Here is a 15,506-nt window from a genome sequence, read left to right on the forward strand (position 1 = left end):
CTGCATTCATTAAGGTTATTGTCAAACTTTAGGGTAAAAAAACCATTGTCGTATGAGAGCAAAACCTTATGTTTATACATAAAAATATATAAGAAACGTGACTTACAAAAAACCCATTTGGCCATTTTTTTTTCTTCACAAATACTAAAACCTTAAAGACCTCTTCTATGTTTCATGAGAATGGTGTTGCTCCGTATCATGGCCAACGCCGAGTTTCCCATTAGTAGTCTCGTCCTTTTGAACGGATAACTTCCCATTCACAGCGACAGAGCCAACATCAGCTGTTTCTTCCACACCTGTATCAGATTGTCCCTCGTGTTCATGTGCGCTGTCTGTATTTTGATTTGACAGAGCTGCTTCAGCTTTCTGCCTCTCCTCTTCTTTCTCTCGACGTCTCTTTGCTTCTTGCTCTTTGAGCAGCCTAAACCTGAGAATCACATCGATGTGTTAAAAAAACAACAAATAGCTTCTAGTAACGAATGAGAGAGGCTTCAGAAAAATTTAGTCACCTTTCACCAGGTTTAGGCCCTTCTGAGGTCACTTTCTCACCACCCTTGTCTCTTGGTATTTTCAATTCTGAAACAGGCTTCTGAACTAGAGGTTGTGGGATAGACTTGTCAGCTTTTTGAGTTTTGTCTTCCTTCGTGACCAAATTAGAGAGCTTCTCCATAGGGTTTTTGGCACCGCCATATTTTTGAAGCCATACTTGTTGTGCTGTGCTCAAAACGTTGTTGGTCAACCTGCAAACGCACTCTTCAAAAGTGAGAAGAAAAGCAAGTGAAAAGTACACTCACCACACGAAAATATACAAGACCAGCTGCTGCTGCTGCTCACCAGTAAAGACTTAAACCAGAAGGAACTGATAGTGCAAAATAGCCAATCATCAGCGGGAGAAACTTCGTCACTGCTTGTGAGCTCTTCATGGCTGGATCATCACTCTGAGAAACGACACGAAGATAAAAGAAATGGTACACCAAATATTTCAATGCTGCTTAAAGGACTTTTTGTTGGTTGAATTTAGTTTAACTGAGTGAGCATTACAGCAGTTTACATATTCTCGTAACCAGCTTATTGTTCAAGCTAAAAGGTAACTAGTAAATAGACCATCACAAATGCTATACCTGCGGCTGAGAGGATTGCATAATCTGAATGGAGAGATACTGAGAGAAGATAAGCAATAGAGGCAAGACAAGATATGCTAATGTGTCTGACCATCCGAGTGGTGGGTGTCCCTCCTGAGATATAAATTGAAAAATTAGTAGACATCAGCAATAAGGTCCAACATCCTCTCCATTCTTTTTTTTTTAGATATCACACCACTTAATGTCGAGGTTTAAGATTGGTTCTACTTACAATGAAAGGGAAGAGCCATGAGATTCCACTCCCACTCTGCCTTGCAGCAACAGTTGTTGGACCGGCAAGAGAAGGAATCCAGAAGAATCCTTCCGTCAAGAGTCCCTAAAGAGTAAAGAAAAAAGAATTCAACGAACAACGTGTCAGAGAAGAAGAACCTCGAAGGCGCTTATAAAACAATTATGAAGATACCTCATCCGCAACATTTGAGAGGGCTCTATATAGGCCAATCCAGACTGGTATGGTGGCTAGTGTGGGGAGACAGCCTAACATATTTAAAGAACATATAGCTTAACCAGACGCATTTCTCGGCCATTGTCTCAAATGAAAATCTAAAACAACAAACTGTACCTGCAAAAGGATTGATTCCAGCAAGTTTATACAATCTGGCAGTTTCAAGCTGAATTTTCTCCTGAAAAGATAAACCATAAATATTAGGAAGCTTATTCTTTTAACCTTTTTAACAAAAATAGAACACATTCATAGATAGTAAGGCTATAATGTTTGGTATATACATTAGAATCACTCCATTATGATGATACCAACAGCTTCACACCTTTTTTTACTTAGATCTAACAACTAAAGATTGATACAAACTATGACTTAGTACAGCATCAGGAAAATGTTGAGGTTCACCTGATCACCGGCGTACCGTTCCTGAATAGCCTTAATCTGAGGCTGCAAAGACTTCATAGCCATTGCAGATTCCACCTGTAGAAAAACAAATCACCATCTCAAATAAATGAATCTTGGATTTAACAAGTTATAGAAACAAAAGTAATAAAAAGAACGAACCTGCTTTTTGGTCAATGGGAAGGTAGCAGCCTTAACAAGCACGGTAAGTAGAATGATAGCGAAACCATAAGAATAAGGAACATTCACAGTTGATAACCCATCTTTCAAAACCTGTCAATTCTCAAATTCAATTACACACACACACACTACCACCAACAACATAAATAAATAAACTCAATTCACAAACTTTTGCCTGACCTTGAGAATGGTTTCCATGTAATTGGCGATACCAGTGAACCAATCACTGTTCTGGCTTGTCGTGGTGGTGGTGGTAGTGCCGGAAACAGAATCAAAAGTCTCTGAGGACGAGACGGCGGCATCAGCGATCGTGTAGAGGAGGTTCTCAGCATGTTCCTTGATCAAATCGAGAGAAACGGGGCCTTGACTGAACCCGAATTGAGCCACCAGAGTCCGAGGCGAAGAAGAAGACGGTCTGTGGCTGAAACGGGAGCGGCGGAGATGGAGGACTCTGCCTGTGGAGAAAGAAGAGAGGAGGAGGTTCGTTGGCTTTAAGTATATAGAAGAAGCCATCTTCTCCAGCGACAAAGAAAGGTAAAGGAGATTTAGGGTTTTTGGATTCAGAAAGTATTGTTGTTGCTTGCTTCACGTCTCCAGTGCGCCAGAGAGACAAGTGAAGCAAAAAAACCAAACTTTGCTTTGTCTGAAATATCTATCTTTTGACGTCAGCACAACTAACTTCTATTTGGGCCTATGATTGTTGTTGGTAAAGCCCATTAAGGTCTAGTTTAAGTATAGGCCCAATTAATTTAATTTTCCTTTTCTTTTTTTCTACATTTATATTTTTATCTTTCGTCTCTCTCAACTCAAATCGCCTCGCCCTGATTTTGTTTCGCCGGCACCGTCTCTCTCTCTCACCGTACATTGTAGACCTGAATTGATGAATTACACGGCGATCGACAACTTCTACTTAACAGAGGAGCAGATAAAGACTTCACCTTCAAGGAAAGATGGAATAGATGAAGCGACCGAATTGGCTCTAAGAATCTATGGATGTGATCTCATCCAGGAAGGTGGAATATTGCTCAAGCTGTATCCTTTTTTGTTTTTCTTGGTTCCATTACGGTTTCAAAGGCTCAAAACTGTGACAAAGGTGTGATTTTTTTTTCTTTAACTCTCGTAATTGTTGAATCTTTAGACCACAGGCAGTTATGGCTACTGGGCAGGTTCTTTTCCACAGGTTCTATTGTAAGAAGTCTCTTGCCAAATTTGATGTAAAGGTAACTTACTCGACGCCTTTTAACTTCTTTAGTATACAGTGACCTTTAACACTTGAGGGCTTTCTTTTACAGATTGTAGCTACGAGCTGTCTCTGGCTTGCATCAAAACTGGAAGAGAACCCTAAAAAGGCAAGACAGGTCATCATTGTGTTCCACAGGATGGAGTGCCGCAGGGAGAACTTGCCTTTAGATCATCTTGATTTGTTTTCCAAGGTCAGTATGCCCTCCCTACTGCATTGTTACTTGTCCAATTGCATATATATATATATATATATATATTTGTCATCTTGAATGTTTTTCATGTATACTGCATACTGAAAGAGCTTTTTTTTTTGAAGTGCTATTTGTTGTGTCGTTTCTGTAACTCAGCTTGTTGATTTTTTCTGCAGAAGTACTCTGAGTTGAAAGTTGAGTTAAGCAGAACTGAGAGACATATACTGAAAGAGATGGGTTTTGTTTGTCATGTTGAACATCCTCACAAGTTCATTTCAAACTACCTTGCCACGCTTGAAACACCTCCTGAACTGAGACAAGAAGCTTGGAACTTGGCTAATGACAGGTAACCTCAAATCTTCCTATAGATATTATTTCATATGATTGCTCGATAGTTAGCTGTACATCATTGTGTTAATAGGTTTTAGAGTTGACATTTTTCATCTGAAGTTGAGCATATCAGCTATGTCTTGACATATGCACTGTTCTGTTTTGCTTTCAGTGTCTGCTTTTTATCTTATTTGACCTCTAATGATATGTCTATATATGCAGTCTGCGTACAAACCTTTGTGTAAGGTTCAGAAGTGAAGTTGTGGCTTGTGGGGTCGTGTATGCTGCTGCCCGCAGGTTTCAAGTGCCTCTCCCAGAGAGTCCACCCTGGTGGAAAGCATTTGATGCAGATAAATCTGGTATTGACCAAGTGTGTAGAGTTCTTGCTCTTCTGTACAGTCTTCCAAAGGCTCAGTACATCTCAGTTTGCAAGGATGGGAAGCCATTTACATTTTCCAGTAGATCCGGGAACTCTCAAGCTCAATCATCTACAAAGGTGAGGTAGTTCGCGCTATCTAAGTTTTCTTATGACCACGTTGAGTTCATTTCTTATAGGAGTAGCTTTTGCCAGGTTACTTGTTTTAATCAGAGTTTGGTTTTTGAAATTGTTTCCCAACTGTGTTACAGGATGTTTTACCGGTAGTTGGCGATGCTGTTGAAACCAAGTGTTCAACTAATAACGAGTCTAAGGATGGTGGAATGATTGCTACGCCTCATGAAAAGGCTACGGATTCGAAGAAGAGCGATGCTGAGTCAAACAGTCTACCAATTGTCAGAGACTCGAGGGAGGATAGGAGTAAAGTAAGAGGAGAGAGTGATAGGGAGAAGGAACGAGGTAGAGAGAGGGACATGGCTAGGTCTTCTCACAGAGACAGAGACAGAGGCAGAGATTCTGACAAGGACAGAGACAGATCAAATGATCGAAGTCACTATCGGTCAAGTGATAAACTGAGCGTCTCAGGTGGGGCGTCAGATAGATCAAGGCATCACTCTTCTCGGGACCGTGACTATCGTGAAACCTCGCACTCATCGAAAGATCGTCGTAGGCACCATTAAGTCAATCTTCTTGTCACCAAATCTTCCTCATCCGGTGGGACAAACCCCTTTTAAGTCTACTTGAGTGTACCTCAATTGTTAGCATTTTGTAACTCTCGCATGCGTCTAAGATCATCACCATATGTTATGCTGACCGGTAGTTACCAAGTTATGTGAAAAGAGTTCATAAAACAGTTTGCTTGTTGAAAGTTTTAGTCTAGAAGATCACCACTCATTTAACGCTTAGCTTTGGACTGTAATCTATACTATTAAAGCAGGATCCTATTGGTTTTTTTCTCTGCATTGCTCTTTAATTTTCGCTGATTACAATAGATATTGCCGACTTCATTAAGGATATTTACGTTAATTATACTGCTTAACGATTTTGCTTCTTATTGGACATTGGCAAATTAATAATTGTAAGCCCAAACGTAAGACCTAATGTACTTAAAAAGGCCTGATCTATTAAACCCACTCTTTCTACAAAATTCTATAGACATTGCCGTATACTACTTATTTTTAAAAATTATTAATGTAACCTAATGTTTCTTATTTCAAATATGATATGACAAAACCAAAACTCAATAACTCCTAGGGTGTTAATTCGGGTTGGTCCGGTCTGGTCCAAACCCGCTAAATTCGTAAATATTTGAGTACGGTCCAGCCCGGTCCAGAAATATTTTGGGCCTAGAATTTAAAGCCCGGCCCGGTTCTTATAAGGCTATAAGATTTTTCGGGTTTTTTGGGTTTGTCGAAAAATAAATTATCATTGTCGTTTCTAGTGTTTTAATTTTATAAAAATAAATTTTAACATTTTAAAATGTAAAGTGAGTTTAAACTTTTCTTCTTTATCAAAAATATTTTATTTTTTCGTATGCTTTAAAAAATATTATAAACTAACCGAATTTAATAATATTTAAATAATCCAATATAAATTTAAACTAAACATATAAGAGAAAAAAATTATGATAAATAGGATCAAACGTTTTGGACTTTGTATGTTAAAAAAACAATGTTATCAAAAAAAAGAAATTATATTTGCAAAATTTAATAAGACATTTGTAATGGTCAAATAATAAGTTGCATTAACAACTTTTATTTTTTTATTAGAGTTTGGATTAAAAATATTAAAATAATATGTTAATACTAATAAAGATTTTGATTGCAACAATAATAATATTTAAAGTAAATACAAAGTTCCGAGTTTTCGGGCCGGTCCTAGCCCGACGGGTTTATATCCAAAATATTCAAAGCCCAAATGGGTTTAGCCCGAAAGATTCGATTTTTTTCGGCTTCTAAAACTAAGTCCAAACCCGATAATTTTTAGGGTCAGACGGGTTCGGGCTGCAGGCTTCGACCCTAATTGACATGTCTAATAACCTTCCATAATGCATAAATCCAAACCAAACTATATGTTTTGCTTAGTTTCACCAAATACAAAATTTGAACAATAATTTAACTATATATTTTGCTTAGTTTCACCAAATACAAAGCTTGAACAATATTTTATGTGATCTATACCTACAATATACATAAACTAAATCTATACTATTAAGACATAATCATATTGGTTTTTTTCCTTGCAATACCCTTTCATTAGCACTCATTTATATATATATATTGCCAATTTCATTAAGAGTATTTACGTTCTTTATTAGCTTAATGATTTTGCCTTAGTTATTGACGTTGGATTTTTATTCAATGTAGGCCCAAACGGTAGATAATGATTTTGCCTCTTAGTTATTGACATATGTGTGTCTTTCAATAACATAAATATACTATATACTAAATAATTTGTGTAATCCTAATGTTATTTACTTCAAGAAAATCGAAAAAAATTGAATCTATCCCCAATATCACTTTATATTATTTTTTTATAAAAAACGTTCAATTTTATAATCATAAGTACTTATTTATAAAATACAAATAAAATTATAAAAAAATATATGAAAATATTACATTTCCCAAAAAAATTCGACAAACTTTTAGAAAATAAATAAACGAAAATAAACCCGCGTTTTCAAAGCGCGGGTCAAAATCTAGTGTTGTGTTAAAGAGTGAAACAAGCATCTCCAAAAGGCAAATCTGCCATAAAACATATGAAACGGTGAAACTATGTTAATAATCTCAGGATGAATGAAGTCTTGGGGGCATTGCTAAGCTCTTTGTGTTGGGTTTGAGTTATTTTTTGCCACATTCAGTTGCACATTTATACTGATTGCTAGAATTTTAAAAATTTATATTTATTGCCTAATGGATTCTAACATTCTTATAAAATCAAGTGTTATTGGATTGATGATTTTTCAATGACATATAAAATCTATTGTTATTCAAAAAGTTCGAGTTTTAAAGATTCTTAATTCTATCAAAATCTTGTGTTATTGAATTTTGAATTCTTAACATTTTTAACTCATAAAACAAAACTTTTAAAATATTGCATAGATACTCAAGATTCTCAAAATCATTGTACTAGAATAGTTTCATAGATTTTTTAAATATGAAAAACTCATTAGAACTTTTTATAAATTTAATAAATCTCTTGATTCTTAAAATCAATCAACTCTACCTCCATTCATCTCCCACTAACCCTCTTATATTTTAGTTGACCGGCTCTACAACAACGATTTTAAATCACGGGTAATTAGTAAATAAACAAAGAAAAAGTTATGTAAAAATGATATAATAAAATATAATACAAAAAGAAGATAATGAAATTTTACTAGCTGATCTGCGAGAGTAATAAATAGTCTCCCGCTCTCTCTTCAGTCTCCCCTCTTCTATCTCTCTCGTTTCTCAAACTTATAAGATTATTCTCATGCTCTGTTTCTTGGTTCATTCAGACAACATTATATCCTTGTTGCTTTGACCATGCATGGTAAAGTAAGTTTCTTTAGTTTCGAATCGTTAATGGTGTGAGTTGAAACAGTCTTGATTTTTGTGTTTTTGTAGCTTGAAATCAAATTGAAAACGAGTCTCCACGTTTCTTCCAGTAGTATTTTGTCAGACCACTATTGAACCCCGATGCACAGCGTCGATCAGGATATATATGATGCCTAAAGAGCAATAGAAAATATTTCCCCCAAACTATAACTAACTTTGCTATGTTTTATATATGTAATACAAAGATACAAATATTATTAAAATTTAGTTATTCTTAAAAAAATGAAAAAATAGTACACTATTCCTAAATGATAATCTTTGATTTTTTTCGTTTGTGAAATCATGTCGACTTTTAATAATAAATAATAAGTATTCGTACTAATTCGTACTTGATTGAAGCATATAAAAACTATATAACCATTCATGTGTAGATAAACATTTTAAAATTATAAATTAGAAAACACAACAATACAATACATATGATAAAAGAATAAAAAGGTAGACAACAGTTATTATTTAATCAAATTTTGCTAACATCAATCAGTTTGCAGATTTTTATTAATTTTATCCTAGTATCTCGTATGTAAAAATAGTTTTCCATTTGTTTGATTTTCAGAAATTTTTAAAACAATTTAAAAGCTTAAGGAAAAAACAGGAAAAATAAAGAAACATGACAATTGGAAGATTAGTAAAGACACATATTCAAACCAAATAAGTAACAATGAAAGATGTAGTTTTTTATGGCAGAAAGAAGAAAAAGAAATGCTGAAAACTATTTTCTCTCCCAGGCACATTCCCCTAGGCTCCCCTCAAGACTTTAATTTCTACCCCGCTCCTCCACACCTGCCTGCCAACCCCGCCGTATTTTCAAATGAACCACCGCAACTACTTTCCGGCAACGTAGATCCATATCATTTTCGACATCCCTGGAGCTCAAACATCTCACCCATGGTCGCAAAATGTCTTAAATGAGACAATAAATGCAGATCGAGTTAGGGAAGATGTTGGTGAAAAAACAGATTAAATGTTGTTTTGGGTTGGGGAACAAAAAGAATCTGTCTCAGCTCCAGCGACCCCTCTTTACTGTCTAATACAGTTCATCATTTACCTTCTCTCTAAGGTCCTACTCACGTGAGTAGTTTTGGAAGTTACTGGTTTCACTACAGTTGAAAGTCTCAGTTACTTTACAGTTGTTTACTGTCTACTTTCGATGGCTTACCGACATTCTAGAAGGGACAAAGGGAAGTGGATCCCAGAACCCTCTCGAGAAGCTCGTCGCCCCCCCATAAGAATCCCACAAGTGGATACAACGGCCCTCATCCAGGAACATAAGCTCACTCTCATTGGTCGGGTCACAAACCCTAAAATACAAAAGACCCGAGCTTAGTGGACTTTTTTCTCAATCAATGGAGGGTAACTGGAGTCATCACGGGCAGAGATCTGGGGCCGAACTTGTTCCAGTTCAAATTTGAAACTGAGAAGGATCTCAAAACCATACTGGATAGAGCCCCCTACCACTTCAAGAGATGGATGCTGATTCTACAAAGGTGGGAGCCAGTGGTTTCAGACTTTTTCCCAGCCCTGATACCCTTTTGGATCACTGTCCATGGGTTACCTCTTCATTACTGGACTCATGCGGCGCTAGAATCGATTGGAAAGGAACTAAGTCCAGTGGAAGGGTATGAAGTGGAGAAAGAGAGAATGAGAGTACTCATTAATGGCCTTAAACCTTTGGAAATGAAACTAGAAGTCAGTTTGGCAGGCGACATCAAACAAGTGGAACTAGAGTATGATGATCTGGGAAAGCACTGCTTTATCTGTTACTCTCTAACTCATGAAAAGGAGGATTGCCCCTCCCAGAGAGCTCTAGCAAACAGAGATCAGGGACCGCAGAGAATGGGAATCTCACAAGCGCGTACACTGGACAGACTTGAGGCAGATAGAAGGAAAGTACAAGAGAGGAAACAATCTCGGTCTGTCTCATCAAACTGGCAACATGAAAGCAGAGAAATGGACTGGTCTAAGGAGAGGAACTTTCGCTACAATTATGGAGCCAGACGTGACCCAAATTACAGATCTAGCTCACAAAGATTGGGCATCTCAGAGGAAGAGCAACGTAGACCAGCAAGGGAGAGACTTTCCTTTTCAAAGGAAGATATCTCATCGGCTCGTAACGAGAGTCAAAGAATAAACGCCCAACCTCAGAGGTCTGAATGGAGACCGATTGTCAGTGGCTCTCAGCATGACAACAACTCCAAAACAGAGCAATCGCTGGTGTCTCATACGCCTTCTCCAAGACCTCCGAGAGAAGGAGATTTGGATGCAAGAACTACACTCCAAAGAAACAGACAGAACTCAGGGGAAGGAAGCCTACACTCTAGTGGGAGACGTTCTGCTTTGGAAAGAATCTCCCTACCTCAGGAAAGAATTCCCCTACTACAGGACGGAGCTGCAAATGCAGAGTCTGGGAGACTTCAAGAAGTTGATGCCCAATATCTCAATGATATAAGGCCAGCTTTGAGGGGTGCAATCGTACCTTCCTCCTCACGTAACCCAGAGCAAACCGTCGATGGAGATGACTTGAGGAAAAACTTGCCGTCTTCCTCAAAGAACCTGTCTCGGGGCAAAGAGGGAACTTACGATGCCTCTCAGGATCGCTCTCCCATCCGAACCCTGAGCGAAGACAGAGTGCATGTGTCCTTAAGATTAGGACCCCTCTTTGACTCTTCCGACAAAGATGACAGCCTGGACCTCCCGCTGGAAACCTTCAGATCAAAAGGAAAAGCAAAGGCAAAGTCTGTAGCGGACAAACAGTCATCCGGAGACAGAGGAACTAAAGCACCTGAAAAAAAAAAGAGGGGACAGGGAGCTCTACAGCAAGGCGTCAGCGTAAAAAGAAGGAGAGTTACCAAAACTCAGAGCTCCCCGAAGAGGAGACAGACAAAGGGATGGACAATTAAAACAAAAGCAGGTGGCTCGGAAGTAGCAGCGGGTACGTCTCAACCCCGTACTACGATCATTCCAGCCACGAAGAAGAAGGGAGCGGATTTTCGGATCGCTCCAAAGTCTCTTCCTTAGTCAATATGAGCTGGAACTGTCAAGGTATAGGGAGCGACCTGACAGTTCGTCGTCTGAAAGAGTTCCGCTCTAAGAACTCACCGGACATAATGTTCCTGATGGAGACAAAAAGACAAGACGAGGATGTTTTCAAGATGTACAGGGGCACAGACTACAAAAACCACTTCACCGTACCTCCTCAAGGACTAAGCGGGGGACTGGCACTCTCTTGGAAGGATAATGTGCAGCTTGAAATTCTCTTCTCCTCACCGAATGTAATAGACACAAGGATTGAGTTTAATAATAAAATGTTTTTTGTGTCCTACATCTATGGAGCTCCCAACAGAGAAGATAGGCCCGCCTTTTGGCGCCTGATGACAGAGATAGGTCATGGCAGGGAGGCCCCTTGGCTTCTAACTGGAGACTTTAATGATCTCCTCGACAACTCCGAAAAAGTAGGAGGACCTTTGAGATGGGAGGGCTCCTTCCTGTCCTTCCGAAATTTCGTTTCAGAGCAAGGATTGTGGGACCTCCAGTTTTCTGGAAATTCCCTTTCATGGAGAGGCACACGCTACTCACACTTTATTCAGTCACGCTTAGACCGAGTAATGGCAAACCTGGACTGGATGGAGATGTTTCCCGCAGCCCGGTGTGAGTACCTTCGATTTGAAGGCTCCGATCATAGACCCCTCGTGACCCATTTTGATCAGAATCTTAAAAAGAAGAAAGGGATGTTTCGCTATGATAGGAGGCTAAGTGAAAAACCGGAAATACGAGAACTAGTGGAGAACACCTGGAAAGCATCTGCAACAGACTCTGTTCTCACTAAACTAAACCAAGTCAGAAGGAAGCTTGTCGACTGGGCTAAACTGCAGTCAGCCTCTGCGAAAGAGTTTATTAGTACAAACCAAAACCTGCTGGAAATAGCGCTCTCAAATCAAAGTCCGGATACTGCCAGAATTGATGAATTACAGAAAGCTTTGGAAGCGGCCTATGCAGAGGAGGAAGCGTTTTGGAGACAGCGAAGTCGGATACAATGGCTTAATGGAGGTGACCGGAACTCAAGCTATTTTCACGCTGTTACCAGAGGTCGTAGGGCCTGCAATAAATTTTCCATTATCGAAAACGAGGCTGGGCAAGCTTTCTACGAGGAAAATCAAATTGTAAACTCCTTTGCTCTGTTTTATCAGCACTTGTTCACCTCTGGGAACACTGATCCAAGTTTGGTTGTTGCGGAGGCCTTAGAACCAAGAGTAACACCTGAAATGAATCAAGTGCTGATTAGAATCCCGGACCAGGAGGAAGTGCAAGCTGCGGTCTTCTCTATCAACGGGGATAAAGCCCCCGGACCCGACGGCTTCTCCGCAGGATTTTATCAGACATTTTGGGATGTGATCGGTGATGATGTTTACAAAGATATCAGAGAATTCTTTGTCTCTAGCTTCCTTCATCCAAGACAAAACGAAACCCATCTCAGGTTAATCCCCAAAGGAGTTGGAGCCAAAAGAGTTTCTGATTATAGGCCAATTGCACTCTGCAACACCCATTACAAGATCATAGCGAAGATTCTCTCTAAGAGATTACAGCCGCTACTGCAGGTCCTGATCTCTCCTTCCCAATCAGCCTTTGTACCGGGGAGAGCGATAGCAGATAATGTGCTCATCACACACGAAGTCCTCCATTACCTGAGGCAATCTGATGCTAGGAAGCATGTTTCTATGGCAGTGAAGACGGACATGAGCAAAGCATACGATAGGATCGAGTGGAACTTCCTCAGAGAGGTTTTGAACCGAATGGGCTTCCACGAGACGTGGACATCATGGGTTATGGAGTGTGTCACTTCTGTTTCGTACTCCTTCCTGATAAATGGAGGACCACAAGGAAACGTAAGCCCATCCCGAGGCCTCAGACAAGGAGACCCACTCTCCCCATACCTCTTCATTATGTGTACGGAAGTTTTATCGGGACTGTGTAACAACGCCCTGCAGAACGGTACTCTCCCGGGTGTGAAAGTTGCACGACACTGTCCTCCCATAAACCATCTCCTGTTCGCGGACGACACGATGTTTTTTGGGAAAGCAAACGCGGCAAGCTGCTCCACCCTCTTAGCTATTCTTGAGAAGTACGAGAAGGCTTCGGGACAATGTATCAACAGGTTAAAATCGGCTATTACCTTCTCCTCAAAAACGAACCAGGAATGCAGGACTCGGGTCAAACGAGAACTGAATATTTGTGGGGAGGGAGGTATAGGAAAATATCTTGGGCTTCCGGAGCATTTTGGTAGGAGGAAAAGGGACATCTTTGCATCGATAGTGGACCGTATACGCCAAAGAGCACAGAGTTGGACCAACAGATTTCTATCTGGTGCTGGTAAATTGGTTCTTCTTAAGGCTGTACTCGCATCCCTCCCGACTTATGCGATGTCATGCTTTAAGTTACCAGTTTCTTTATGCAAGCAGATCCAAATGGTGCTTACACGTTTCTGGTGGGACGTCAAACCAGAGTTGAGGAAGATGAGCTGGGTATCTTGGGATAAGTTAACTCTTCCAAAGAGTGCTGGTGGCTTGGGATTCAGAGAAATTGAGATCTTTAACGACGCACTACTAGCAAAGCACACCTGGAGGCTGCTCAAGAATCCCGAGTCTCTCCTTGGAAAAATTCTACTCAACAAATATTGCTGGGAAAAGGACTTACTATCTTGCTCTGCGCCTAACTCTGCCTCCCATGGTTGGAGAGGAATCTTAGCAGGAAGAGAAGTAATCCGCAAAGGAATGGGTTGGAGTATTGGAAATGGATCCAAGATAAAGGTCTGGAGCGATCAATGGCTCTCTCTTGATCATCAGATAGCTCCACTAGGCCCACCAACAGAGACCAACCAACACTTGATGGTAAAGGACTTCTTGATCCCGAACTCAGCTGAGTGGGATACTGCTGCGATCAAACACCATCTACCTCAGTACGAAGCTTTTATTAAGAAACTAATCCCGTGTGAAGATCAAGACGATGAGGTGGTGTGGCTCCCAGAGAAATCGGGTAATTATACGACAAAATCGGGATATGCACTAACAAAGATCCACAATGGAGACCAAACACAAGATTTCAACTGGAAACGCTATGTGTGGAATGTTGAGTGCTCCCCAAAGATCAAACACTTCATGTGGAAGCTGAAGAATAACGCCCTAGCGGTGGGAGAATCGCTGGTCAGAAGAGGAATGCTGGTGGATGGAACGTGTAAGCGTTGTGGAGCAAATGAAACTACCTTCCATGTGATGTTTGAATGTCCCACAGCTAGGAAAGTTTGGGAGAAGGTTCCTGCTATGGCGGTCCCGACGCTCGATACCTGTAGCACAATGGAAGAACTGCTCAAAATGTGCTCTAGGATGACTAATCTACCACCACTAGGACTGTCTAAACCCTTGTACCCTTGGATATTTTGGGTCTTGTGGACTAGCAGGAATCAACTGAGGTTTGAGGATAAGTCTTTCTTGAAAACAGAGATGTTTTGCAAAGCTGTGAAAGCGGCAAAGGAGTGGCAAGACTCTCTCCCTCCCCGCAAACAAATCTCTGCTTCATCTAAAGACTGTCACAACTCTATCTTACCTCCAAAAGTGCGAGAACATGTGAGTTTGTTGTACTGTGATGCTGCGTGGAACCCAACTTCTTTTGCAGGGGGCCTAGGTTGGGTTTGCACTGACTCTGCAGGTACAGAGCTCTTCAAAGGAACGGAAGACAGGCGCTATATAGCTTCAGCTCTAGCAGCAGAAGCGTTGGCGCTAAGAGCTGGCCTCTCTATGGCGGCTTCTCTGGGAATCAAAGACATGATCTGTTTATCAGATTCAAAGTGTCTGGTTGATACTATCACAGGCAACAAGCAGGTTGTTGCCCTTAGAGGGATACTCCATGACATCAGCGTGTTGAGTAAATCCTTCGAGTCTATCTCTTTTATGTTTATTTCTCGAGTCTGTAATGCACCAGCTGATATGCTGGCGAAGAACTCTCTGTTTGTGTTGTCAACCAATCTCCGAGAGATTGAGAACATTGTAGCTTTCTAAGTTTGATTGAATGAAAGTAAGGGTTTGAACAAAAAAAGAAATGCTGAAAACTGAAAATTGAAAATTGAGGAGATAACTTTTTTTTTACAAAAAAAAATTGGGCATTCGAACTTGCACCTAATGACGCAATAGAAGATTAACGCGCCACTACATCAAACCAATTTCTCTGCATTTGGTGTAGAAATTGAGCAAAGAAAGTGAGCAAAGAAAACGAACAAACAAAAGCTCTATTCTTTTCTTGTCACTCAAGTTTCATTCTTGTTTTTTTTTTTTTTTTTTTTTTTTTGGCCAGCGACTAATGAAGGACCTACTCAAATCGCACCAACTTGTAAGTTCTCCCGATATTATTATTCGAATTTGTATATTTCTAGAGAATGTAGATTAGATATGATTAAATCCAATTGTTAAAGATATTATATATATATGTATATATATATGTATATTCGAAACCAGTGCTTTCACGTCTTCAAATCTGCGTGTCATTTCATCTCTCTCTCGAATGAAACGAAACTTGTTTGTTTGAGTATTTTATTTTGATTCTCTTGTAAGATTG

General features: G+C 39.8%; 2 protein-coding genes across 2 annotated transcripts; one reads left to right on the forward strand and one right to left on the reverse strand.

Annotated features, from left to right (window-relative positions):
- Nucleotides 1–53: 53 nt before the first annotated feature.
- Nucleotides 54–2,802, reverse strand: LOC108806207 (ALBINO3-like protein 1, chloroplastic). The gene is made up of 10 exons (XM_018578259.2): nucleotides 2,347–2,802; nucleotides 2,149–2,259; nucleotides 1,990–2,064; nucleotides 1,705–1,765; nucleotides 1,546–1,619; nucleotides 1,354–1,458; nucleotides 1,122–1,235; nucleotides 835–938; nucleotides 510–740; nucleotides 54–427 (listed from the first exon to the last, which is right to left on the reverse strand). Exons 1-10 carry the CDS (start codon nucleotides 2,677–2,679, stop codon nucleotides 166–168), a joined length of 1,470 nt encoding a protein of 489 aa, XP_018433761.1. The 5' UTR covers nucleotides 2,680–2,802; the 3' UTR covers nucleotides 54–165.
- A 161-nt stretch (nucleotides 2,803–2,963) lies between these two features.
- LOC108839675 (cyclin-L1-1) lies at nucleotides 2,964–5,210 on the forward strand. Its single transcript, XM_018612444.2, has 6 exons — nucleotides 2,964–3,198; nucleotides 3,305–3,386; nucleotides 3,459–3,599; nucleotides 3,776–3,945; nucleotides 4,152–4,425; nucleotides 4,557–5,210. Exons 1-6 carry the CDS (start codon nucleotides 3,047–3,049, stop codon nucleotides 4,983–4,985), a joined length of 1,248 nt encoding a protein of 415 aa, XP_018467946.1. The 5' UTR covers nucleotides 2,964–3,046; the 3' UTR covers nucleotides 4,986–5,210.
- Nucleotides 5,211–15,506: the final 10,296 nt, after the last annotated feature.

This window comes from Raphanus sativus, chromosome 1 (assembly GCF_000801105.2).
Source record: "Raphanus sativus cultivar WK10039 chromosome 1, ASM80110v3, whole genome shotgun sequence".
NCBI classification, from domain to species: domain Eukaryota; kingdom Viridiplantae; phylum Streptophyta; class Magnoliopsida; order Brassicales; family Brassicaceae; genus Raphanus; species Raphanus sativus.

Bases quoted from the DNA above. Each gene is read 5' to 3' on its own strand.
- LOC108806207 (XM_018578259.2), bottom strand. From the start codon at position 2,679: ATGGCTTCTTCTATATACTTAAAGCCAACGAACCTCCTCCTCTCTTCT. The intron at 2,065-2,148 runs GTTCGTTCTTTT...GTTTTTCTACAG, and splicing joins TCCCATTGACCAAAAAGCAG to GTGGAATCTGCAATGGCTAT. The intron at 1,236-1,353 runs GTAAGTAGAACC...TTTATATCTCAG, and splicing joins CATGGCTCTTCCCTTTCATT to GAGGGACACCCACCACTCGG.
- LOC108839675 (XM_018612444.2), top strand. From the start codon at position 3,047: ATGAATTACACGGCGATCGACAACTTCTACTTAACAGAGGAGCAGATA. The intron at 3,387-3,458 runs GTAACTTACTCG...TTTCTTTTACAG, and splicing joins TTGCCAAATTTGATGTAAAG to ATTGTAGCTACGAGCTGTCT. The intron at 3,600-3,775 runs GTCAGTATGCCC...TTTTTTCTGCAG, and splicing joins ATCTTGATTTGTTTTCCAAG to AAGTACTCTGAGTTGAAAGT.